The following is a 24,441-nucleotide window of genomic DNA, read 5'->3' as shown; positions in this document are numbered from 1 at the left end:
ATGTTGTAATAACGAGCCAGACTCCATTTGATTTTATGAATAAATTGTCTTTTTAACGTACCCAAAATTCGGGGCGTTACATGATTGATGCAGGGATAGTCTGCATTCTTTCTCCACTTCTTTTTCCCAATTAATACGTTGTCACTTCACACACTTACAGTAACACCCACACACCCAAAAATTATAATTAGTTATTCCCATGCAATGTGATAAAGTCGGTTCAAGCTTTCTGAAGAACCATTAAAGATGCTTGTTTCAATAATTGTGTATGTCAAGCATGGTTTCTAGTATTTGAAGTTCTAAAGATATCCACTCAGTTCTCCCATTTCAAACCCATAACTGATTCCTATTTATCATAATCTGCACATACAAACTCATAAACTCTTATAACTTAAGGACAAGGACAAGGGCAATGATAGTTACCAAAAAAAAACTTAAAGACAATGACTTTCTCAAGTCATTATGTACAGGAATAAACAGACAGCTATAGTATCTTGAGTCTCAGAAGCAGTTGACTGTCACATCAATTGAATCGAGCAGATTCTTGATTGCATCATAGCTATATCTTCCCTAATACTGAACGAAGGTTTCAAAACATGATCATACTCATGCAATCGTAAAGTCATGTTAATCCCTTTCTCTCGCACTCACGTGCACACAAACACTTTTTCATCTATTCGGTGCCCATGTCTACTATGTGGGTTTGCTCTAATGTTTAACTATCAAATTTTTGAATTGAAGCACTTAACAAATTATATGTTTTTCTACATTCAGAGACTGTGAACTACAGAATTGTGCATTAGACAGCAAAGTGATTGTCGCCGAAGAGCTCCATTCATTCCAAAGACCTTGGTAAGCTCACTATGTGTTCTTTTCCAATTTGGTTCCCTACATGACAATTTTTGTACGATGCTTTCCTAGTGTATTGATTCAATTGTGTCTGTGTTTCCCAACATGATAATTTTTTTATGATTTTTGTACGAGATCTTCGTAAATGTGTTTCTCTTTTGTAGTTATATATTGGGATAGAAAAATCCATCCAAGATGGATAAATCTTGGATACTGAAGGACCGAAGATCAAAAGACTATGAGGATGGAGCTGAACAATTTCTGAACTTTGCTACCATTCATGCAAAGGATCTTGAATCTATTCAGTGTCCATGTATACAAAGTGGGAACTTGATACGACAACCTATTCCAGAGATAAGAAATCATTTGTTTGTCAATGGTATTGATAGAAGTTATCGTACATGGATATGGCATGGGGAACCAGTCACTAGTAGGGCATCACAGAGTGTAAACACTCGAGATTTTTCATATCAGAACACTCGAAAATTTTCATATCAAGAAGTCAATTTGCCCCCCTTAAACGATGCGCAAGAGGCAGTAGAAATGGTTGAAGCTGCCTACAATGATTGCATGGTTGACCCTAGGAAGTTCAAAAAGTTAATTGAAGATGCAGAAAAACCATTGTTCCCCGGCTGCACAAAATTCACAAAATTATCTGCCTTGGTCAGAATATATAAATACAAAGCTAAGAATGATTTGACCAATAAAGGTTTTGCTAAGCTTCTGGAAATGGTGGGTGACTTGTTACCAAATAGCAATGAACTGCCATTATGCATATACGAGGCTGGGAAAACTATGGCTGCATTGGGGATGGAGTATGAGAAATACACGCATGTCCTAATGATTGCGTACTTTATCGAAAGGAGTTAAAAACTACGACTTCGTGTCCTACATGTAACACGTCAAGATGGAAGTTAAAGAAAATGTCACGCCCTCGATTTTCAACATAAATAATAAACACTTTTAATAAATAAAGTCCTCGCTGTAATACAAATAATACCCCAAAAGATCTTTTTGTTCACTGTTCTCAAATAAATTCAAATATTACATTCCAACTCGAAGGCCCTAAATCATCATAATACCAATATCCTAGGGAAATATTATTACAATTTACAAATACTATCTTTCCAAAAAAAAAAAATGCTCTTTCAGATCTTGTGCTATGAAATCCTTCTTGAATATTTTTTTAAAGGTTTGGTCACAAATGCACAACATGTACTCCATGTCAACTTCCTTGAATCGTACCTGAAAATGATAGGGTGAGCTACACAAGCCCAGTAGGGAAATCTATACGCAAGCTATATGAAAATGTGATGAATCATACACCTAGACTGAGTGATGAGACGAGATACCACAAAGAAACGTGAGTTTTCCACCACAAACGAGCATACTACAACCAGGAGATCATAATTTCATAAAGGTATTTCTAACAGCTCATACATCAAACTAGAAGCATAAACCAACTCGAATTATCCTAATTAGACCACAACTTATCCTCAATCGTCACTTGTCCATCGCTACGCAATTACTCCATTTTGCCTCGATCCATACGAATATGTGATGATCATGCACCAACAGTGGTAGGTGAGCAACATTTTATATGTACAACGAACCCCAAGACGCTAATAACAATGAGTATATCTATCAGCAGAACACCACAAACATATCATTGGATTTCCTTTTTTTTAACATAATTGATTTATCTTTCATTTCTCAAGTATTAGCCACTCCATGCAACAAGAACTAGTTTCCTTGATTTGTACCGAACAAGAGGCTCAGTGAGGAAGAATAGTAATCCAAGATACGGTTCAAAGTCGAACGACAAGCCAAACATTAGATTAACAACTTTATCTCTCTTTTCATTTCTCAAGCAACACAGGTCATAAGTCTAGCTCAATCAATCAACAATGCGTGATATGTGATGAAAGCAATGCACCGGGCAATGTTGGGCCCCGTAACCCCCGCCAAGGTCCCACCAAGAAGGTGAACCTGGCTCCGTCCATATTGACGTAAATTTCGGGCGGTGTTGGGCCCCGTAACCCTCGCCAAGGTCCCACCAAGAAGGTGAACCAGGCTCCGTCCATATTGACGTGAATTCCGGGCGGTATTCGGCCCCATAACCCTCGGCAAGGTCCCACCAATGAGGTGAACCGGGCTCCGTCCATATTGACGTGAATTCCGGGCGGTGTTAGGCCCCGTAACCCTCGCCAAGGTCCCACCAATGAGGTGAACCAGGCTCCGTCCATATTGACGTGAATTCCGGGCGGTGTTGGGCCCCGTAACCCTCGCCAAGGTCCCACCAAGAAGGTGAACCAGGCTCCGTCCATATTGACGTGAATTCCGGGCGGTATTGGGCCCCGTAACCCTCGCCAAGGTCCCACCAATGAGGTGAACCGGGCTCCGTCCATATTGACGTGAATTCCGGGCGGTGTTAGGCCCCGTAACCCTCGCCAAGGTCCCACCAATGAGGTGAACCGGGCTCCGTCCATATTGACGTGAATTCCGGGCGGTGTTAGGCCCCGTAACCCTCGCCAAGGTCCCACCAATGAGGTGAACCGGGCTCCGTCCATATTGACGTGAATTCCGGACGATGTTAGGCCCCGTAACCTTCGTCGACATCCGAAGTTGGATACGACTCCATCCATTGTCCATACTCTATGACATGCCACACCATGATACATACAAAGTTCGATGTCACACGTAGCCGTAACACTCGAATCATAGGTCCATAAACATCCTTCATTATGCACAATCCATCCATCATCAATCTCACACCCATTATCGAGTTAAAACGATTATACAACATCATTAAAAATTGCATACTCAATATTTTTCAATGATTCCAACGCCAAATTATCACCAACTTACTAATCTTTAAAACCCACAAGGACCCATAACCAATAGCATCATTTAACCATAACAAACAATAAAAAGAAAACGCAGCCCGATACCCTGCCCAGATTTTCAGATTTTCGTTCAATCTTCTAAAAATTACTATAAATCGAGTTCTTAATATTTTTGAGTGATTCCAGTCCCAATAGTTGCATGATTGAACGAAGCTTAAAAGTCACGAAGGAACCCTTATCAAATCTGCCCTCAAAGGGTGGTTAAACAGGGGTTTTCCCAGGCTACACGAATCTGTCGCGCAGCATGACAGATTGACACACCTCCACTCAAACGAACATAACTTTCTGTGTACTAAGAGTTTTAAGACGATTCTAGTGGCAAATGAAAGCTGACTTCAAGACCTTCGAATCGATATAAAGTTTGCATGAAACGGACATCGGACGAGGAAGTTATGGCCATTCGAAGTGGGCTGACATCCAGAACACGAGACAGATTGCAGACCAGTTTTCTAAAAATCACCATCAATTCAATTCTCAACGGTTTCGTATGATTCCAGCGGCATTAGAACGGGCTCTAAGTCTACTCTATTTCATACGAAGGAACCAAAATTCAATCATGAGTTTAAGAAGGCGTAAAACCCCAAAAACAAAGACCCTGTTTCTGCAGAATTTTCGGAAATGGAACAAACAACCTCAAACAACGAAACAAAGCACGATCTAGGTACGTAAACACCGTATAAACGCATAACAAGAGTAAGAGATCCCTACCTCATGGGTTTTGAGCAAAACCCGAACCTTTGACCAAGTCAACCAAGCTCCCACGCGGTCCGATCATGATTTTTCTTGGATATTTGGAAAGCCCATGCGCCGTATAACGACTTTAATTCTTGGGCTTTGTTCGGAATCACGCTCTAAGTTGATGAAATCGAGGAGAGAAGTGGAGGGAGAGTTTCGGAGGGAGAGAGCCGAGAGAAAGAAAAAAAAAAAGGAAAAGGGGAAAAAATGGTTTTTTTCCTGTACGCCCATATACATATACATATATACTTATCACACTTTCACCCCTGCACTTGCAATTATGTCACATTGATCCCCTAATCTTATAACCATGCCTTTATTCAAATTTCCACAATTTACGTCATTACTCGATAATTTTAATATTTCTTAAAAAAAAATACGGCCCTAAAATACGGGTCTCTACACCCTACCCTCCTTAAAGAAATTTCGTCCTCGAAATTTAAATCAAACCTACGAAAACACATCATCAAAGAAGACTCTAATCCACAAAACCGTGTCCACTCACGATGTTTCGTACCCATCTACTCTCGTGTCCAAGATGCAATGAACTCTACAATGCCACAATCAATTTGTATCACCTCTTACCAAAGCAATCGTAAGATCCTAAGGTTCACACACATCGATGAAGGAGCTGCCGTGTTCGTATGAATCTTTCTCGTGTTAGCAATCAGTTTTGGTCTCCCAAACCGTATCCATTCACTCTTTCCGATTAATCAGTTCCGGTTCTAAGGATAGTATCCAAACACAAAGGAGGACTTCACGACATCGTAACTCAACAACTTGCCAAGCCATATACAATTAACAAGTTCAAGATTTTCCATTCTCTCCCTTGAGGTTTATAAGACTCTTCATGTACGCTAGGAAAGTGGTCAACTCCCATACGTTTCTATTTCACTTTCTTTCTTATTATTCAACTTACTCTCGCTCTCAAGACTCACATAAGCAAAGCTCTAATGAGCCTCAACGCTAACTCAAGACACGTTCCCTTTAAAGGCATACGTTAGCTCAAAGTCTACGTGTCCGACACAATGAGATCAGAATTAAACAACAATAATGAGTTTCCCACTCACCATTCTCATAGTAAAAGTGTAATATCACACACCTCCAAGCAATTTTGACGGAAAACTTGATCCATTGAAAATTTTAGTTTCCGTAGTTGAAAAATCATCGAAACGCGTCCACCTTGTGGCGAAATTTTATAGAATTTAACAGGAAAAGTTCATTTACAATTTTTTTTTTTTTTTAAAAGATATCATCACCAATCAATCTTATGCACCTCACCTAGTCTTTTAAGGGTAACGAAACAATTTAGACAACAATCACAACATAGTAACGAATTTAAGATAAGGTTCACATCAGCATGATATAGTCGACTCCCAACTTGTATCGGTATTATTTTTCAAAATGAACTAAACTAAAAATCAACTTTCATACAACATCACTCTCATTCGGAAAAAAAAAGAAAAATAAGTTTTGACTTCAACCCGATCTTCAGATGTATCAATAGGACACTTCCATTAACCGAACACCAATAATTTCATACATAGATACTCAATACACATAAATCAAAACCGCAAACCACAATCTCTAACTCACACCTCTTTGTATCCCCATAACTCTTTTTACCAATTCTGGACTGCATCTTAAGGGCAAATTTCACACATTCAGATTACACAACAGATCAAGCACTTAAATGAAATACCAACACATTTCATACATGAATATCTCCTGAAAATCAACCGTACAATTTAATGGCTTACACAACACCAACCACATATTCACGCATTAACACTCACTCAATATCCAACGGATTCAAAAGGTATTCAACGAACTCCCCGAGTGTCCAACAGACTCACCAAGTATCCACTACTTTATAATTCATGGCTTCAGGAAGCCCAACAGTCATCTTGTTTCTTTTACTCTCACAAAACCTTATACAGTGTCTATTCACTTTACCAATCTCGAGCTTTCTCATTCATTCTGTCAAATCAAATCACGTATTTCTCACATTTACAATCCTAAACATCATATCATAAATGCACGTATCATCAATACAAATCATTCTTCTATTTTAACAATATTGCAACCTATCAACATCTCATCACTTAAGAATCAATCTTATTCTAGCAGTCACGCTCACCACCAATTTCGCACCATTCCCACTAAAAACACCAACTACACTCCACTTCATTATCACCCTTAATAGTTCAACCTCATATCGCCCCTACTTCAAACAATTTCCTTACCTTGCATATATTGACCATTTGACTTAAGTTGCATCACTATCGTTCTCCCTGTGTCATACTTTCCCTCTCTCCGAATAACACAACTAATATTCTCCTATCGATCTCTCATAATATCACCACTACAGCAATCACTACAATGACTACAACAACACCATAGCACATCATTTTCTACAAAATTTCTACATATAGACATCTGTCTCAAACCTAGAGATCTTATCCCTAAGTATAAACCTAGTGTCCAATTGACTTCCCGAGAGTTCCATCTAGAAGGAGCGGTGATCAAGCGCATCTTCCAACTGGATCTATTCGGTAGTCGCCTGGGTGTCCAGGAGACACATACTGTATCTAGACACCCTACCTATAACCCTCATCTTCCTAAGTCAACCTCAAATACATATAATTCCCTAGGCGGGCTCCACTGCCTTACCTATACTCAAAATCACTACTTTAATAACCACCATAACAATAACAAAACACAATCATTATCACAACAAGACATCATCCCTTCGAACACACTCAAGACACTCACTCACTCAATCCTCTAGCTATGATACACTTCACTCACTTAAAAAAAAAATTTATTCAAAGTATTTAAAACCTAACACGTAATCTGCGCAATTCAAATAAAACACTTCAAACACTTAGCTCACAAACCTCACTTACGGTCTAACGCTTCTATTACATACTAAAAGAGATCACCTCTCACATGTCGACATCGCCACTACGCATAAGTGCTACAACAATCTCAGCCTTTCAGATTCTTTCCCGTCTAACAACTCATCTAAAAAAAAGGCACCTTACTACCAATGGCTCAAGGCCAAAACTACCAATAGTAACGATAACGATAACAACGGTCGCAACCATAACCACTACAAGGAGGTCAAACTTTTCTCTTTCTCAGACACGAGCATTAGCTATTCACAGTTTCATGCAGACTTAAATGCAATGCTAGTTCATTGAACACGCGACAGTCATGCAAGCTCACTCATATTTTTAAAAAAAAGGGCAATGATTTTTAAACCCATGAGACTAAGTCTCCCCACGGTCTCTAGGTATTCAAACCTAATGCTTTGATACCAAGTTGTCACGCCCTCGATTTTCAACATAAATAATAAACACTTTTAATAAATAAAGTCCTCGCTGTAATACAAATAATACCCCAAAAGATCTTTTTGTTCACTGTTCTCAAATAAATTCAAATATTACATTCCAACTCGAAGGCCCTAAATCATCATAATACCAATATCCTAGGGAAATATTATTACAATTTACAAATACTATCTTTCCAAAAAAAAAATGCTCTTTCAGATCTTGTGCTATGAAATCCTTCTTGAATATTTTTTTAAAGGTTTGGTCACAAATGCACAACATGTACTCCATGTCAACTTCCTTGAATCGTACCTGAAAATGATAGGGTGAGCTACACAAGCCCAGTAGGGAAATCTATACGCAAGCTATATGAAAATGTGATGAATCATACACCTAGACTGAGTGATGAGACGAGATACCACAAAGAAACGTGAGTTTTCCACCACAAACGAGCATACTACAACCAGGAGATCATAATTTCATAAAGGTATTTCTAACAGCTCATACATCAAACTAGAAGCATAAACCAACTCGAATTATCCTAATTAGACCACAACTTATCCTCAATCGTCACTTGTCCATCGCTACGCAATTACTCCATTTTGCCTCGATCCATACGAATATGTGATGATCATGCACCAACAGTGGTAGGTGAGCAACATTTTATATGTACAACGAACCCCAAGACGCTAATAACAATGAGTATATCTATCAGCAGAACACCACAAACATATCATTGGATTTCCTTTTTTTTAACATAATTGATTTATCTTTCATTTCTCAAGTATTAGCCACTCCATGCAACAAGAACTAGTTTCCTTGATTTGTACCGAACAAGAGGCTCAGTGAGGAAGAATAGTAATCCAAGATACGGTTCAAAGTCGAACGACAAGCCAAACATTAGATTAACAACTTTATCTCTCTTTTCATTTCTCAAGCAACACAGGTCATAAGTCTAGCTCAATCAATCAACAATGCGTGATATGTGATGAAAGCAATGCACCGGGCAATGTTGGGCCCCGTAACCCCCGCCAAGGTCCCACCAAGAAGGTGAACCTGGCTCCGTCCATATTGACGTAAATTTCGGGCGGTGTTGGGCCCCGTAACCCTCGCCAAGGTCCCACCAAGAAGGTGAACCAGGCTCCGTCCATATTGACGTGAATTCCGGGCGGTATTCGGCCCCATAACCCTCGGCAAGGTCCCACCAATGAGGTGAACCGGGCTCCGTCCATATTGACGTGAATTCCGGGCGGTGTTAGGCCCCGTAACCCTCGCCAAGGTCCCACCAATGAGGTGAACCAGGCTCCGTCCATATTGACGTGAATTCCGGGCGGTGTTGGGCCCCGTAACCCTCGCCAAGGTCCCACCAAGAAGGTGAACCAGGCTCCGTCCATATTGACGTGAATTCCGGGCGGTATTGGGCCCCGTAACCCTCGCCAAGGTCCCACCAATGAGGTGAACCGGGCTCCGTCCATATTGACGTGAATTCCGGGCGGTGTTAGGCCCCGTAACCCTCGCCAAGGTCCCACCAATGAGGTGAACCGGGCTCCGTCCATATTGACGTGAATTCCGGGCGGTGTTAGGCCCCGTAACCCTCGCCAAGGTCCCACCAATGAGGTGAACCGGGCTCCGTCCATATTGACGTGAATTCCGGACGATGTTAGGCCCCGTAACCTTCGTCGACATCCGAAGTTGGATACGACTCCATCCATTGTCCATACTCTATGACATGCCACACCATGATACATACAAAGTTCGATGTCACACGTAGCCGTAACACTCGAATCATAGGTCCATAAACATCCTTCATTATGCACAATCCATCCATCATCAATCTCACACCCATTATCGAGTTAAAACGATTATACAACATCATTAAAAATTGCATACTCAATATTTTTCAATGATTCCAACGCCAAATTATCACCAACTTACTAATCTTTAAAACCCACAAGGACCCATAACCAATAGCATCATTTAACCATAACAAACAATAAAAAGAAAACGCAGCCCGATACCCTGCCCAGATTTTCAGATTTTCGTTCAATCTTCTAAAAATTACTATAAATCGAGTTCTTAATATTTTTGAGTGATTCCAGTCCCAATAGTTGCATGATTGAACGAAGCTTAAAAGTCACGAAGGAACCCTTATCAAATCTGCCCTCAAAGGGTGGTTAAACAGGGGTTTTCCCAGGCTACACGAATCTGTCGCGCAGCATGACAGATTGACACACCTCCACTCAAACGAACATAACTTTCTGTGTACTAAGAGTTTTAAGACGATTCTAGTGGCAAATGAAAGCTGACTTCAAGACCTTCGAATCGATATAAAGTTTGCATGAAACGGACATCGGACGAGGAAGTTATGGCCATTCGAAGTGGGCTGACATCCAGAACACGAGACAGATTGCAGACCAGTTTTCTAAAAATCACCATCAATTCAATTCTCAACGGTTTCGTATGATTCCAGCGGCATTAGAACGGGCTCTAAGTCTACTCTATTTCATACGAAGGAACCAAAATTCAATCATGAGTTTAAGAAGGCGTAAAACCCCAAAAACAAAGACCCTGTTTCTGCAGAATTTTCGGAAATGGAACAAACAACCTCAAACAACGAAACAAAGCACGATCTAGGTACGTAAACACCGTATAAACGCATAACAAGAGTAAGAGATCCCTACCTCATGGGTTTTGAGCAAAACCCGAACCTTTGACCAAGTCAACCAAGCTCCCACGCGGTCCGATCATGATTTTTCTTGGATATTTGGAAAGCCCATGCGCCGTATAACGACTTTAATTCTTGGGCTTTGTTCGGAATCACGCTCTAAGTTGATGAAATCGAGGAGAGAAGTGGAGGGAGAGTTTCGGAGGGAGAGAGCCGAGAGAAAGAAAAAAAAAAAGGAAAAGGGGAAAAAATGGTTTTTTTCCTGTACGCCCATATACATATACATATATACTTATCACACTTTCACCCCTGCACTTGCAATTATGTCACATTGATCCCCTAATCTTATAACCATGCCTTTATTCAAATTTCCACAATTTACGTCATTACTCGATAATTTTAATATTTCTTAAAAAAAAATACGGCCCTAAAATACGGGTCTCTACAGAAAAATTCCACCGAAATAAGAGATGGTGTTCTGGCAAAAGTTTAATGGTACTTCCCCATAATCCCGAGGTTCCGAAGGATGTATCAGTCAGTAGAAACAACAGAAAACTTGACATGGCATGCTCAGCAAAGAGAGTCTGATGGCCAATTACGTCACCCAGCAGATTCCCCGCAATGGAAGTTAGTAGACCATCTTTGGCCAAACTTTGCCTCGGAGCCAAGAAACCTTCGGTTAGCTCTTTCTGCAGATGAGATAAATCCACATAGGTCCCTCAGTAGTCGATATAGTTGCTGGCCAGTTATTTTGGTTATGTACAATCTACCACCGAGGTTATGCATGAAGAAGAAATTTATGATGTTATCACTGTTGATATTTGGTCCACAACAACCTGGTAATGACATTCACATGTTTTTGGAGCCACTAATAGATGACTTGAAATTGCTATGGATGAAGCATATGAAGCTTACAAGCAACAACATTTCAGGTTAAGAGCCGTGCTATTATGGACTATTAATGATCGTCCAGCTTTTGGGAATTTGAGTGGTTGCACAGTGAAGGGATACTATGCATGTCCAATTTGCAGTGAAGGGAGATGTTCTTGTAGATTAAAGCATGGTAAGAAGAATCGTTATGAGGGTCATAGAAAATTTCTTCCTCGCTATCATCCATATCGAAAGCAAAAGAAGGCATTTAATGGTGAGTAAGAGTTTGGGGAACCTCCATCGCCATTAAGTGGGGAAGAGGTGTTAAGGGAGGTAGAAGGGATAAAAACCACTTGGGGAAAGGCAAGCAAAAAGAAGTCATCAAAGGTTGGTACGAAATGTTGGAAGAAAAAATCAATATTCTTTATGCTTGAATATTGGGTGTTCTTGTATATTCGGCACTGCTTGGATGTTATGCACATTGAAAAAAATGAATTGGAAAGCATCATTGGTACATTGCTTCAAATACAAGGAAAAACAAAGGATGGAATTAATGCTCGTTTGGATCTCCTAGAGAGAGGTTTGCAGCAAGAGTTAGCACCTCAGATTGGGGCAAAACGAACTTACCTGCGTCCAGCCTATTGTACATTGTCTAGGGAGGAGAAGATAAGATTTTGTACGACATTTTCAAAACTCAAGGTACCAGATGGGTACTCTTCAAATTTGAGAAACAATGTCTCCATGCAAGATTTGAAACTATATGGTATAAAGTCACATGATTGTCATGTATTGATGCAACAATTATTACCTGTGGCTATACGATCTGTGTTGCCTAAAGAAGTGAGATATGCTCTTACGAGATTATGTTTCTTTTTCAATGCCATTTGTAGCAAAGTGGTGGATGTGTCAAAATTAGACAAAATTCAAAATGAGCTGGTAATCACATTATGTTTGCTTGAGAAGTACTTTCCACCATCGTTCTTTGATATCATGGTTCATCTAACGGTGCATCTTGTTAGAGAAGTCCGACTTTGTGGACTTGTTCACTTTCGATGGATGTACCCATTTGAAAGGTTCATGAAGGTTTTAAAGGGATGCGTTCATAACCATAATCGTCCAGAGGGTTGCATTGCTGAGAGATATATTGCAGAAGAAGCTGTTGAGTTTTGCGCAGAATTCTTATCCAAAGTAGATGCAATTGGGGTTCCCGTTTCTAAGAACATGACCGCTGATGATAGCATCGGAAGACCTTTACCAGGGGGTAAGGTTACTGCTATTGATCATGAATTATGGGAATTGTATTTGTTTATAGTGGTTTGGCATTTTTATAACTATTTGTTTAGGACTTACTTGATCCTTTGATAGGGAACACATGGCTTTGCTGAAAAGACAATATCCTCGTAATTTAAAAAATCAAAAGTGGCTACAACTTGAACACAATAGGACATTCATATATTGGCTTCATGGGAAGGTAATAGAACAATCAAACATGAAATCTTTTACTTCTTGTTTGTCAATAAAATGTATATCTACTAATAATTCAATTTTACACAGGTTGCAGAAAAATTGAGTGCCTAACATAATATATCTCACAACCTAAAGTGGATAGCCCAGGGACCTTCCTTGGATGTGATAAAGTATTCAGGCTACATTATAAATGGTAGTCGTTATCATACAAAGGACCTTGATAGCTCACGAGTTAGCCAAAATAGTGGAGTTAGCTTAGTGGCAACAATAATGCAGGTTGCTAGTTACAAGGATAAGAATCCTGTGTATGCGGAGATGAGCTTTTATGGGGTTATTACTGAGATATGGCACCTTGATTACAATCTGTTGAAAATTCGAGTGTTTAAGTGTGATTGGGTTGACAGCAAAAAGGGTGTGAAAGTGGATGAGCTTGGTTTCACGCTAGTCGAGCTTGGAAGGATAGGCCACAAGTCTGATTCTTTTATTCTAGCTTCCCAGGCTAAGCAAGTTTTTTTCTGTAGAAGATTAACTTGATTCAAGGTGGTCAATTGTCCTTGAACCTCCTTAGCATCGGTATCTGTGCAGTGTGGATGATGATTGATGTGAAATTTTAATGTACTCGCAAGTGCACGAATCGTACCGAAGTATAGTAATGCAAGAGCGAGGTCGAATCCACAGGGACTTGTGATTTTTTATAGGAAAACTAAATAATTTTAAAGTGACTAAACCCTAACCTAGTTGACAAAAAGTTGTGATTGATTCTTAAACTAAAAGTGAAAAGTAAAAACAATGAACAAAATTATCCAAGACGAGAAAATTAAAGCTTCTTTTTAATGAAAGGTGAAAATACTAGGGTTTCGGAATCCACACCCATTAACTCGTATCATTATATATTCATGATCATTGCCTTTACCCAAAATTTCTTCATGATAATCTGAAAGCTAATTCTGTTACTACGGAAAATATCATCGTGAAAGTTCATCAAAAAGTTTAATGTTTGTTCCTCTCCGCTCGCAAGTATAAAACCAAATCATTAATTGTATCCGCTTTTAACAAATCACAATAAATATCCAGTTTTATAGTTAACAATGAAAATCCAGCATTCAATGTTAAAGACAATTACAAATCATGAGAAAAAAGATGATTGAACTCATATCCAGAATCTATCTCTAACAATTGATTTGGAGTAAGAACAATTTAATCATAATCAAAACCCCATATTCGGGTGAAATCAAATCTCATAAATATATAACTAATAATCGTTAATGGGGCTTCATCCTCAACCCTAGTTGAAGAGATTAGCCGCTCATGGAGTCAAAACACATAATCATATCATAAAAGAACTCCATGAAAGCTTACAAAATTAAAGTAGTTATTTTTTTCTTCCCTAGCCTTTCCTCTGCCACTGCTCCTGTACGCGCCAAGAAGCTGCTGCCTTGTTGGTGTTGCTGCTTGTGTTTTGAAAAAAAAGGTCCTCTCAAGCCGTGAATCTCCTCCTTTTTATATCCCCTTATTGGCCCTCTTTCCTTTCTGAATAAGATTGCCAAATTTCTTTTGAATCAAAACTTTCCAATTAATGGGTATCCTAAAGGGAAGAGAATCATTTTCTGACCAAAACTTTTCCTATTCAGTCCATTAACAATCTAGGTGTGCTCAACTAGTCAAATATCTTTGTGCCAATGGAAATTTGACTGACTTCCAAATTCTAGTGCACTACTTGATTAATCTTGGACCGCTTGATTTCAACACCGTGTGTTCATTTCACACATTTGAATTATGGGCTCGATTGACTTTTGGGCTATCTTTGCGCTAACTACATCCAACGGACGAAGCTTTTTTTTTGTGACAAGTCTATAATACCTACAAAACATAAATAAATGATAATGAGCCATAAATAACTGTAAAGTTAGGACTAACCATGCCAGTATGAAAGTCTTTTAAGTACTATATTTTATGCTCATCAATGATCTCAATGATTGTTTTGCCGAGCCTCAGGGATTTGATAGAGTATTGCCAGAAGTTGAATCATTAGATGAAACCGATGATCTTGTGTTACCTCTTGTGCGGGGAGATTGTGATGGAACGTGGATCGATAATTAGTGATCAGAAGTCAAAATATCTCTATCTTTTTGTAGAGGACATACAAGATTAATCTATGTTGTTTCTTTAATTGTCATAACTTGGTTGTCTCTCCCTCTCGCTATATGTTTGTTGAAATGCTAAAAGTTAATTTCTAATTTTGTCAACTTGCTATAGATGTCTGTGTTTAGTTTTTGACTGTTATATGCATTTAACTTGTGCTTGTACTTTGTGCTAGTTTCTTTTATTATTGTCTCTATGATCATCATATCTTATTTCTTTCAATTTCATACAGGATGGATTCTGATGATAACCATCCTAGTAATGAGGACAATACTACACCGTCCTCGATAGACCCAAAATGCAAGAAAAGAAAGGGTAGAGGTGCAACAACACTACCAAATGTCATAAAAGATAGAAGTTCAGGCATGCGAAAAGTCATTAAATATGACCACATGGGTCGGCCAACAGGGACTAATAGAGCAAAGTTCGCGAGTTATCTTGGAGTCCTAGCTCACACTATGATCCCGCTATCGCACACATATTGGTCTGAAGTGACGGACGATGTAAAAGAAAGACTGTGGGAAACTGTATCGGTAAGGATGAGTTATGTTTATACCTCTCAATTCACCAACAAGTTTCATTGTATAATTTGTCTTCTTTATTTGGTTAGGCGACATTCGATGTGGACCTAAGGAGTAAAAAAGGCATTTTATCTTCTATCGCAACGTGTTTGAGGACATTTAGGAAATGTCTGACCAAGCATATATATGCTAACAAATCAAATCCTATCATTCTCTCAAAACCACCAGAAGCTTATAGTTTTCTAGAGCAAAAAGAATGGGATTCATTCGTCAAAAGAAAACTTACCAAAGAATTTGAGGTACGTCAAGTTAATTATCTTTTAGTTAGAGGTCAATGTGATGCAATTTAAATTATATTCCTATCTTATTTTAGTAAAGATTTCCTCGTGTTTTTGAAGGAGTTTCGCGGAGTGCAACAAGGTAGACGAAAACACAACTTATATGACCACAGATTTAGCCGTAAAGGTTACTCTAGGCTTGAAGAAGAAATTGTAAGTGTTTGTAGAACTAATTATTACTCCTAAACATATAATGTGGCTAATGTCATCATATGCGCTATGTGTTTCAACCAATGGCCTTTGATTTGTAGGCTAATAAATTCGAAGAGGCGGTTGTCAGTGTGGATAGGAGTGTTTTGTGGAAAAAGGCTCGCCAAAATAAAAATGGAGAGTATGGTGATATCAAAACTAAGGAAAAAGCTGTGGAAATTGTAAGGAAAACTATGTCGCACTATCTTTTGATGTTTTAAATGATTGAATGTTATATTGTTCATTTTCTTACATACTAATATACATTACATGATGAGATAGCCAAACAGGTAGAAGATGGGACATTACAGACTCAAGGAAGTAATGACATCCAAACCATGGGATTAGGTGGTACTGAACGTAGTTGCGTAAGAGGTGTAGGAGGAAAGGTCACTCCAACCATGTACTTCCACGTGCCTAGACGTGGAAATCATTCACGTTGTGAGGAGAAGCAAAAGAGCCTGTTGCAAATTGTTTCTCAAATGCAAGTTCAGCTTGATACAATAGTTGATGCAATAGCACAACACATGCCTCACACACCAAAATCTGATAATATCGGTTCAAACACTTTTAGAAGTGACAATCTCGGAAGTCCACAAGTTAATAATTTTGCAATGGACAATTGGGGGAGAACCAAGGAGGACATGTCACCTCCAAACCCCACACCAAAAGTCAAGAAGGTGCAACTTTTTATTAGCATTAAGTGTATTTTTTACCTTGTTCATGCGCTGTCATTTTTTGGTTAGTGTCTAATTTCCTAACTTGTTTGTAGGGCAAGCAATGTAAACTGGTAGTAGGATCCATCAATAACATTGTTGCTCTTGGCACGGCATATGAGAAAGCGGTACCGAATGAAGAAGTTCATATGGTACCGCTAGAGGAGAGCAATCTGCGCGTGTCAATTGATGTTGTTAAAGTAGGAGAGGCCTTTCTTCCTATACCTATCCCTGAAGGGCTTCATTTTATAGGGGCGGCTACTGTAGGAGAGGCGGTTGGGTTTCATGTAGCATGGCCCAAAAGCCTTATATTGTTTGCCCCTGAGGTATACATATTATTATGGTTTTGTACATGTCAAATTTGAATTACTAGACTACAAATTAATTAATATTGTTACTTATGGGGAAATGTTTGGATTAGGTTGGTTCGAAAAAACCTGGCATGTTTGGAGATGAGGTATAACGTGCTCTCTTAAAATTAAATTGCCTTACCTGGTTTACTATGGAAAATCTTTAACTTAGAGAGAGCTTTACTAGTATTTTTCTTTCAATGTTAAAAGTTGTTTATCTTTGTGCACTCTGTCAATTTTTAATGTAGGCAACGCCAAAAAACCAAGATTGTAGAAATAATTTGGACTTACCGAACATCAATAAGGTGCAACTCTATTACCACGAAGTTTATTTTTCACATCGTTCATGCATTGTCAATTTATAATTAGTGTGATCTAATTTCCTATCTTCTTGTTGTAGAGCCAGCAATGTAGACTAGCAGTGGGATTAGTCAATAACATTGTTGCTCTTGGTACGATGCTTTGGAAGAGTGGACCGAATGAACTTCTTCATACAGTACCACTAGGTGAGGACCATGTGCGCGTGTCAATTGATGTTGTGAAGGTAAAAAATGCCCTTCTTCCTATTCCTATCTCCGAAGAGGTGGCTACTGTAGGAGATGCGGTTGGTTGTTTTGTAGCTTGGCCCAAAGACTTTATATTTTTTGCCCCAGAGGTATAATATCATTATGCTTTTTTCCATGTCGAATTTGAATTACTAGACTACTAATTAATTGTTACTTTTTGAAAATGTTTGGCTTAGGTTGCTTCAAAAAAACCCAGCATGGTTGGGAATGAGGTATAACGTGCTATCTTAAAAGCTTTATGATGATTTCTTTTTATAAGCTAAGTTGGCTTACATTGGTTTTCTTTTTGGAAAATGTTTGGCTTAGGCTGCTTATAAAAAACCTCGCATGACTAGAAATAAGGTATAATGTGCTATCTTAAAAGGTTTATAATGATTTCTTTATGCGATTTAAGTTGGCTTACAATGGTTTACTTTGGAATTCCTTTCACGTAGAATGCTTTGAAACATCATGGAGTGGTTGGTCGTAAAGTGGTCGGCGATGAGGTAGAAAGTAACACTTTGAACTATTTATTACTATTTTTCGAAAAAAGTTGAGAGTAACTTGTACTTCTACATTCTGTCCAATATGACTAGGTGACTTCAAAAAATGTGGAGTGGGAAAGTAATTTGGAATGCATTGAATTATTTACCACATTGACCAAGCACACCGATAAGATGGAAGCTTTTCAAATTCGTATAGATGATGACATATTTGGTGCGGAGGTTTATGCTCAACTACAAAAAAGTTGACATGGAGTACATATGTCATATGAAAGAAGTATCTGCTACATGCATAATGTTATACATAAGGTAAGAGTTATTGAATACATCTTTTAATGGTTGTAGAAGTATGTAGTGGTTATAAATTTTGTTTCATTCTTTTCCAGACAACTCTATGCGGGTATCAAGGTTTCCAATATGGATACAAGATTTGCATTTGTTAATCCTTGCTCACTTAGTGAAAATTATAAGACTAGTGAAGCTTCAAAGCCCAGAATGCTTGCAAGTCGACTTGAAGATGTCAAGAATGACCAATTGCTTTTGGTTCCTTGTAATATTGGGTAAGTTTTGCAAATCTATACATTGTTCCTCTTAATTTGCTTTTGTATTGTTCTGTTTCTGCTTTTAGTATGCTTGTCTGGCTCTCTATTCCTGTTGTGTCTATAGCAAAGCAAGAGGTATTGGTCATAGCTAATTATGTCTTGTTTCATATTAGGATCCATTGGGTATTGTGAGTCGTTGATTTGTCATCTTCAACAGTGTACTACATGGATGCAATTAATAAGGAAGTCCACTCACCCCTTAAACTCTTGATTAAGACGTAAGTTTTTAGACTTTGAGTATTATTGTTTGAACCCTCTTCTTAATCATATTATGTTGATGTGACAGCAGTAAGGGAGTACGGAGTAGTCGAATTATTAATTGGAAAACAGTCGAGGTATCAATGCAATCTCTCTCTTTTTGGGTTTTTTTGGAATTGTTTTTATGTTTTTTTTGATTGAAATTATTGTATTTGTCTACGGTGCCCGAAACAACCTACAAACGTGGAATGTGGGTTCTATGTAATGAAATACATGAAAGATTTGATTAGAGATGAGAGGATCTTAAGCAGAGGAAATGTAAGACTTATTTTTAACTTGTATTTCTTTATATTGCTTTATGAATAGAATTGTTAACTTGTAAGTATGTTTTTTTTTAATCCATTGCAGTTCAATGGAAAAAAAACTTACACGAAAGCCAAAATTGATGAAGTGCAAGCCGAGTGGATAAAGTCCGTTATGAACGAAATATAATCAGCTTATATGTGTAAGTTAGCTCGTCCTTTATTTGAGTTTACTATGTGCTTGCTTTGCTGTCCAGTTCTGAATTGTGGTTGCTTGTGATGGCTATTGTTCCTGTCTGCTGTTTTTCTATGGATTCTGTTCTTCTACTGCTTCGGTTGTGGCACTAGTATTGCTTAAGCTTAAGCGACTGTTGTTGTTGTTGTCATAGCTTTTGTTGCTGTTTGCTGAATAATGGCTCCCCATAGCTGCTGCTGCTATTTTAGTTGCATACAATCTGTCATGTGGCTTCTGGTATATGCTAGAATATTTATGAGTTCTACATCTGTTTTGTTGCTGATGCTGTTTCTACTGTGGTATATGCTAGAATACTTTATGAGTTAGCACTGTAACGTTCTATTTGGTGCTGATCAGTATTGAAATGTTTTCTTTGGTGTTGATCAGTACTGAAATGTTCTATTTTGGTTCGTTGCTACTGTCCATCATGCTTCCAAGATCATTCCACCTCTTATACCATTATGTAATTCAAGTTGTGCAGCTAGGCACTTGGAAGATTAGTTTGATATTTGGAATGTCTTCTTTACTTGGTTGTTTTCAGTGTTATGTAATTTGCTTATCTGTTTGCAGACAAAGAGAAGCAGATAAATAACTTCAACTAGGGTTTTTGGAGGGCTTGATTTGGTCTCTCTCTCTCTCTCAATTGATCTCTCTGTTGATGTTGGCTCTCGGCCACTTGTCCAAAACCTGTCCGACTCATAAAAATATTTAAATACATGTACACATATTTTTCACTTGTCAAAAACGCGTCTGAGCATGTCTGTGTCTGACCCGTCTGGGATACGGATACGAGAGGCCTGGAAATGCTTCTTAGATTCAAAGAGCTATAATATGGGACACTATGTGAGGTTCGCAAAAAAACTAAATCAAGACCAATACAGAACAACCCAAGAAGTAGCCTCATATGCGAAATTAATTAACTTACAAGTAACAATGAAAGACTCCTATCCAGGAAGATTAGTAATCAATTCTTCTTGCCTTTGGCAAGATTTGACCTTTGAGTAGAGAGTGTTCGAGGGTGGCAACTAGACTAGCCCTAGTTGGTTTGCCAATGTACTAGATTTGGATAGTTGTCATTGCATTATATACTTTGTGTTGCCCATGTGGTTTATGTATGCGTACATAACAATATATGATGAACAAGTTTTACTTTCATATATATGATAGTTTATCCCATTCGATGATGCATCCCCCAGATCCAAATCTTTAGATTGGGTTCGCATTTTACAATTTTGAGTTTGATGGGCTTGATTCTAGATGCAAGCACATACAAGACACCCACCCCAGTACTCAAGTCCATGTAACAGCTTTGGACCTATGGTGGGCCCTCAGTCATGGGATGTGTGAGTAATCCCTAAACCCATATTGGATTACCCGAGGCCTTGTTGATTTGTAATAATGACAGGCTGAAGAGGGTGTCATTATAGACATCCATACAATGCAAGGACTGAGGTAGTGAACATAGTTTTGCTTGAAATTTCCTGCTAAACTCTTGATAAAAGAGTTCTGGACTTCTGGGTTTTGATGTTCTTTGGTAGGGAGCACCCTTGTTTTATAATCTTGTGTAAGACTTGTTAATGTACACAATTGAAGTGTTTTATTGCTATTTGTCTTGAATCTGAAGTGAAGCGGGTTTTTGACATATTAGTTGGAGTCCAGTGGTTAGTTTTGCTTCCTGTTACACAATTGAAATTTGCAGTCAAATAACCATCCTAATGGTAGTATTGAGAACTTCAAGGTTCAGTCAGTTGCCAGAGTTTGGTTCTAAAGATGTGTTTTCTGCTACTTTTTTCGTGGAGTTCTTGATGCTACTACTTTTTGTTTTCTCCTAGATTTAGGCATTGGAGTTCTTGATGCTGCTACTTTTTGTTTTCTGGTGGATTTAGGCATGCTCTGAGAAGATGAAGTGCTTGAAATTGGCTTCAAAGAATGAAGAATTCGTTGTATACTTCCATGCTTGCGGTTCAATTAGTTTTCTTTGTCCTTTTTATTGTTGAAGCTTTTGTTCTGCATTTTTATGCATTTTCAGAAATTTGATTGATGTTAGATTAATTCAAAGTAGGCTTTCCGGCACGATGTTTCTATCTATGACATGTTTTGTGCAAGATGCAATATCAGTTATGCATATTTCGTATTGCTATGTCTTTTGTTTTGGAGAAGATAGCTACAGGCTAAATACTTATTTTACATGTATTTATTATTGGTTAGAGATTCGGGCATTTTTTAAATGCTTAAAAAAAAAAAGATGCATCTTTCTATCACATTTTTAGATTGTGATGATAAGAACATTTAATCACGGTTTTAGACGAAAACCGTGATCTAAAAACTAGAAAAGATCACACTAACTGTTTTCCATCTCATTTTTTAGACATGAAAGATCATAGTGTTTGGTGGTGATTGTTATTCACATATAATCACGGTTTTTCAAGAAGAGTGTGATCAAAACCCGAGAAAGAACACGGAAATGAGTTTCTATCTCGGTTTTGGCTAGAAACGATCACGCTTTTTGGGTGTGATTGTTTCTTTCTTTCAATCACGGTTTATAACCGTGATAAAAAAGAGTGACTTACAATCACACCCAGATCTATCACGGTAGGAGGAGTGTGATAAAAGACTAACTATCACTGCCAATAGTAGTGATTTGTTATGCTTTATTGTAGTAGTGCCTAAACTACCTTATTGATTCACGCCATTTGATTGGCCAGAGCGAGTCACCAATTACTTATATAAAGAGGCATTTAGGGTTCTGAAATACCAACACAATTCACCCTCATCAGCCACGAATCTTTGCAGAAACTCTCTCTCATACTCCCTCTACAAAAGCCATAATATCCTGAAGGCAGCTGCAATCCGACGATCAAACCTCTGAAGTACAAACCCTAGCCCTAGGGTTTTCGAGAAATAAGTCAGTCGATCACCATTAATCCGAAGCAATCAATCTACTGAGGGATCAAGGTGGTGAGGCCCAGGGGCCTATGGTTTGATTCTTTTATGCTTTTGTACTTTAATTGTACGTATTTTGAATTTTCGTTAATCATCTGATCTGGTGTGAGGAAGAACATCGATTGGAGGATCGTTCCCTCGGTCGATATATCGATCTAGAAAGATCCGTCAGTCGTGACATCAATTCATCGGCCGAGGAATCCATTCTCTGGGACAACCCGTTTTCTATTCTGATGCATGTTTTCAATTGCTGTTCTGGCACACTTTATTATTTGTTAAAGGCATAAAAATAGATTACGTGTTAGAATTAAATGAAGCAAGTATATATCCTGTGTTGAACAATTATGGGTCAGTCTCACGATTGGGCAAAAAGAGGTGCCTAACACCTTCCCATTATTGTACCCTTGGCTCCTTTACCCAGAATCTCTATGTATTTTTTCTAGTTTTTATAAACTAGATGGCGACTCTATTTTGATGATAACGTTATCATGTGGCGATGTTCCTAGCCATGGGAATATCCACGATCTTGGTTTATGAAGTGGAACCAAACAAACATGATCAATCTGTATAGCGATGCCTCGTTTGGGAGGTGTCTACAGTTTTTGGCGACTCTGCTGAGGATTAATGTTTGCTTACTTAATTCTTTTATCATATGCATCGAGCGGGCAACCTAGTTGAGTTCACCTAATATCCTGGCATGCCACGGGCTATGTTAGGGGTTCCAGCAAACTCCATAGTCACTTATACCTAGTGATATATCAAAGAGGGGATCACCTGATTGCCGCCTATGATGGGCTGGTAAGACGACTGCTGCTCTTTGACAACAGAGCACCCTTGAGACTACCCAAACCTTACATGTGTGTGGGCACACGCCCCTAAAATTTTATTTATGTATAAAATCGGGTGCGCCCTTTTTTGGAAAAAGCGCGGCAAAACATTACAATTCAAAGTTGCCATTCGGGTTTTAGCGGTGAAGCACCCAAGGAACCAAACTTGAAACATTTTCTACGTTTTGATTTGAAAAAGGCTTTGTAGACTGGACCATTGTCACCTTCGATATTTGAGGTTCGGGAGCCAAGTTACGAGAGGGGAAGGATTTTATGGCACCCCTCTCGCCCAATCCGGAGATCAGTCTCTACTCGGGCATTTTATAAAACATTTGCATTTTTCTCATTGATCATTTTTTAGCCAGTTAGGGTGGAGGAACAGTTAAAGGGGATTAAAACGGTAACAAGTTTGTAGTGTGATAGAATGTAATGGATGGCCTATCTAAACAATCATAATAGATTGAGAACAAGTATTTATGAGCATTTTAAGCAAACTGGAGCACACTGATCTAGAATGATACACATAGGAATAAACCTGTATGCACTGGCCATGCCACTGCATACAGAGATGACTTGCGTACACCATACCATGACTGGCGTGTGCCGGTAAACCTAAACCCACAGCTTCTATTCTCAACCCCTCTAGGCTCTAGAAAGGACCAATGCACACCCAGAACAAACCACACAGTTTATAAAGCAGATTTTAAGCAATTACAGAGAGCAAAAATAGATTTAGCGACATAAAATGAACAAAACACCCCATAAATAGTGTGGGGAAATAAACAGAGGCCAAGGCCTAGTTTCCATGCAAAGGCCATCCATTGGACTAGATCTTACTGTCGTACGCCAGTTAATGGTGACCGTATGCTAGTTATACTTCTTTGTCCAGTGCTTGGCTTTGCATCTTCTGGGCTCTCGAACATGACCAGAAGGACCTCAGTGGCATTCCAAAGCAAAATAAACAAATAAATAGCTATACAGTTCTAAATACAGAAAGCAATAAATTGGTTTTTAACATGCAGTAAGGTGATAAAATAGAAAGGAAAGCAAAAAATAGCTAAACAGTGATCCCCACGCCAGTATTGCACGTACTGCTATAACAAGCGTACAACTTGAACTTACTGGCGTGTGCGCCAATGTTTGCTATGCACAATCTTTGAAACCTTGCTAGCTCTAGGGCTAGGACTAGTATTGATTACCAGC

The 24,441-nt window shown here is 38.7% G+C and overlaps 2 protein-coding genes across 2 annotated transcripts; both read left to right on the top strand.

The window, feature by feature from the left end:
- The first annotated feature begins 681 nt into the window (after positions 1–681).
- LOC131299666 (uncharacterized) lies at positions 682–16,238 on the top strand. Its single transcript, XM_058325246.1, has 5 exons — positions 682–852; positions 15,202–15,502; positions 15,580–15,789; positions 15,889–15,981; positions 16,080–16,238. Exons 2-5 carry the CDS (start codon positions 15,203–15,205, stop codon positions 16,236–16,238), a joined length of 762 nt encoding a protein of 253 aa, XP_058181229.1. The 5' UTR covers positions 682–852; position 15,202.
- Positions 16,239–16,294: 56 nt separating this feature from the next.
- On the top strand, positions 16,295–22,138 carry LOC131301665 (uncharacterized). Its single transcript, XM_058328041.1, has 14 exons — positions 16,295–16,697; positions 16,790–17,059; positions 17,155–17,190; positions 17,332–17,388; positions 17,484–17,738; positions 17,826–17,861; positions 17,956–17,991; positions 18,084–18,134; positions 18,225–18,440; positions 18,518–18,691; positions 18,847–18,951; positions 19,023–19,249; positions 19,340–19,436; positions 20,039–22,138. Exons 1-9 carry the CDS (start codon positions 16,356–16,358, stop codon positions 18,378–18,380), a joined length of 1,239 nt encoding a protein of 412 aa, XP_058184024.1. The 5' UTR covers positions 16,295–16,355; the 3' UTR covers positions 18,381–18,440; positions 18,518–18,691; positions 18,847–18,951; positions 19,023–19,249; positions 19,340–19,436; positions 20,039–22,138.
- Positions 22,139–24,441: the final 2,303 nt, after the last annotated feature.

The sequence above is a fragment of the Rhododendron vialii genome, chromosome 9a (assembly GCF_030253575.1).
Source record: "Rhododendron vialii isolate Sample 1 chromosome 9a, ASM3025357v1".
In the NCBI taxonomy this organism is placed as follows: domain Eukaryota; kingdom Viridiplantae; phylum Streptophyta; class Magnoliopsida; order Ericales; family Ericaceae; genus Rhododendron; species Rhododendron vialii.
Note: the sequence above shows the minus strand (reverse complement) of the source record. Positions and strands in the feature narration are given on the sequence as shown.

Bases quoted from the DNA above. Each gene is read 5' to 3' on its own strand.
- LOC131301665 (XM_058328041.1), top strand. From the start codon at position 16,356: ATGGGATTAGGTGGTACTGAACGTAGTTGCGTAAGAGGTGTAGGAGGA. The intron at 17,060-17,154 runs GTATACATATTA...TGTTTGGATTAG, and splicing joins TTATATTGTTTGCCCCTGAG to GTTGGTTCGAAAAAACCTGG. The intron at 18,135-18,224 runs GTAGAAAGTAAC...CAATATGACTAG, and splicing joins GTAAAGTGGTCGGCGATGAG to GTGACTTCAAAAAATGTGGA.
- LOC131299666 (XM_058325246.1), top strand. From the start codon at position 15,203: ATGGATTCTGATGATAACCATCCTAGTAATGAGGACAATACTACACCG. The intron at 15,503-15,579 runs GTAAGGATGAGT...TTATTTGGTTAG, and splicing joins GACTGTGGGAAACTGTATCG to GCGACATTCGATGTGGACCT. The intron at 15,790-15,888 runs GTACGTCAAGTT...GTGTTTTTGAAG, and splicing joins AACTTACCAAAGAATTTGAG to GAGTTTCGCGGAGTGCAACA.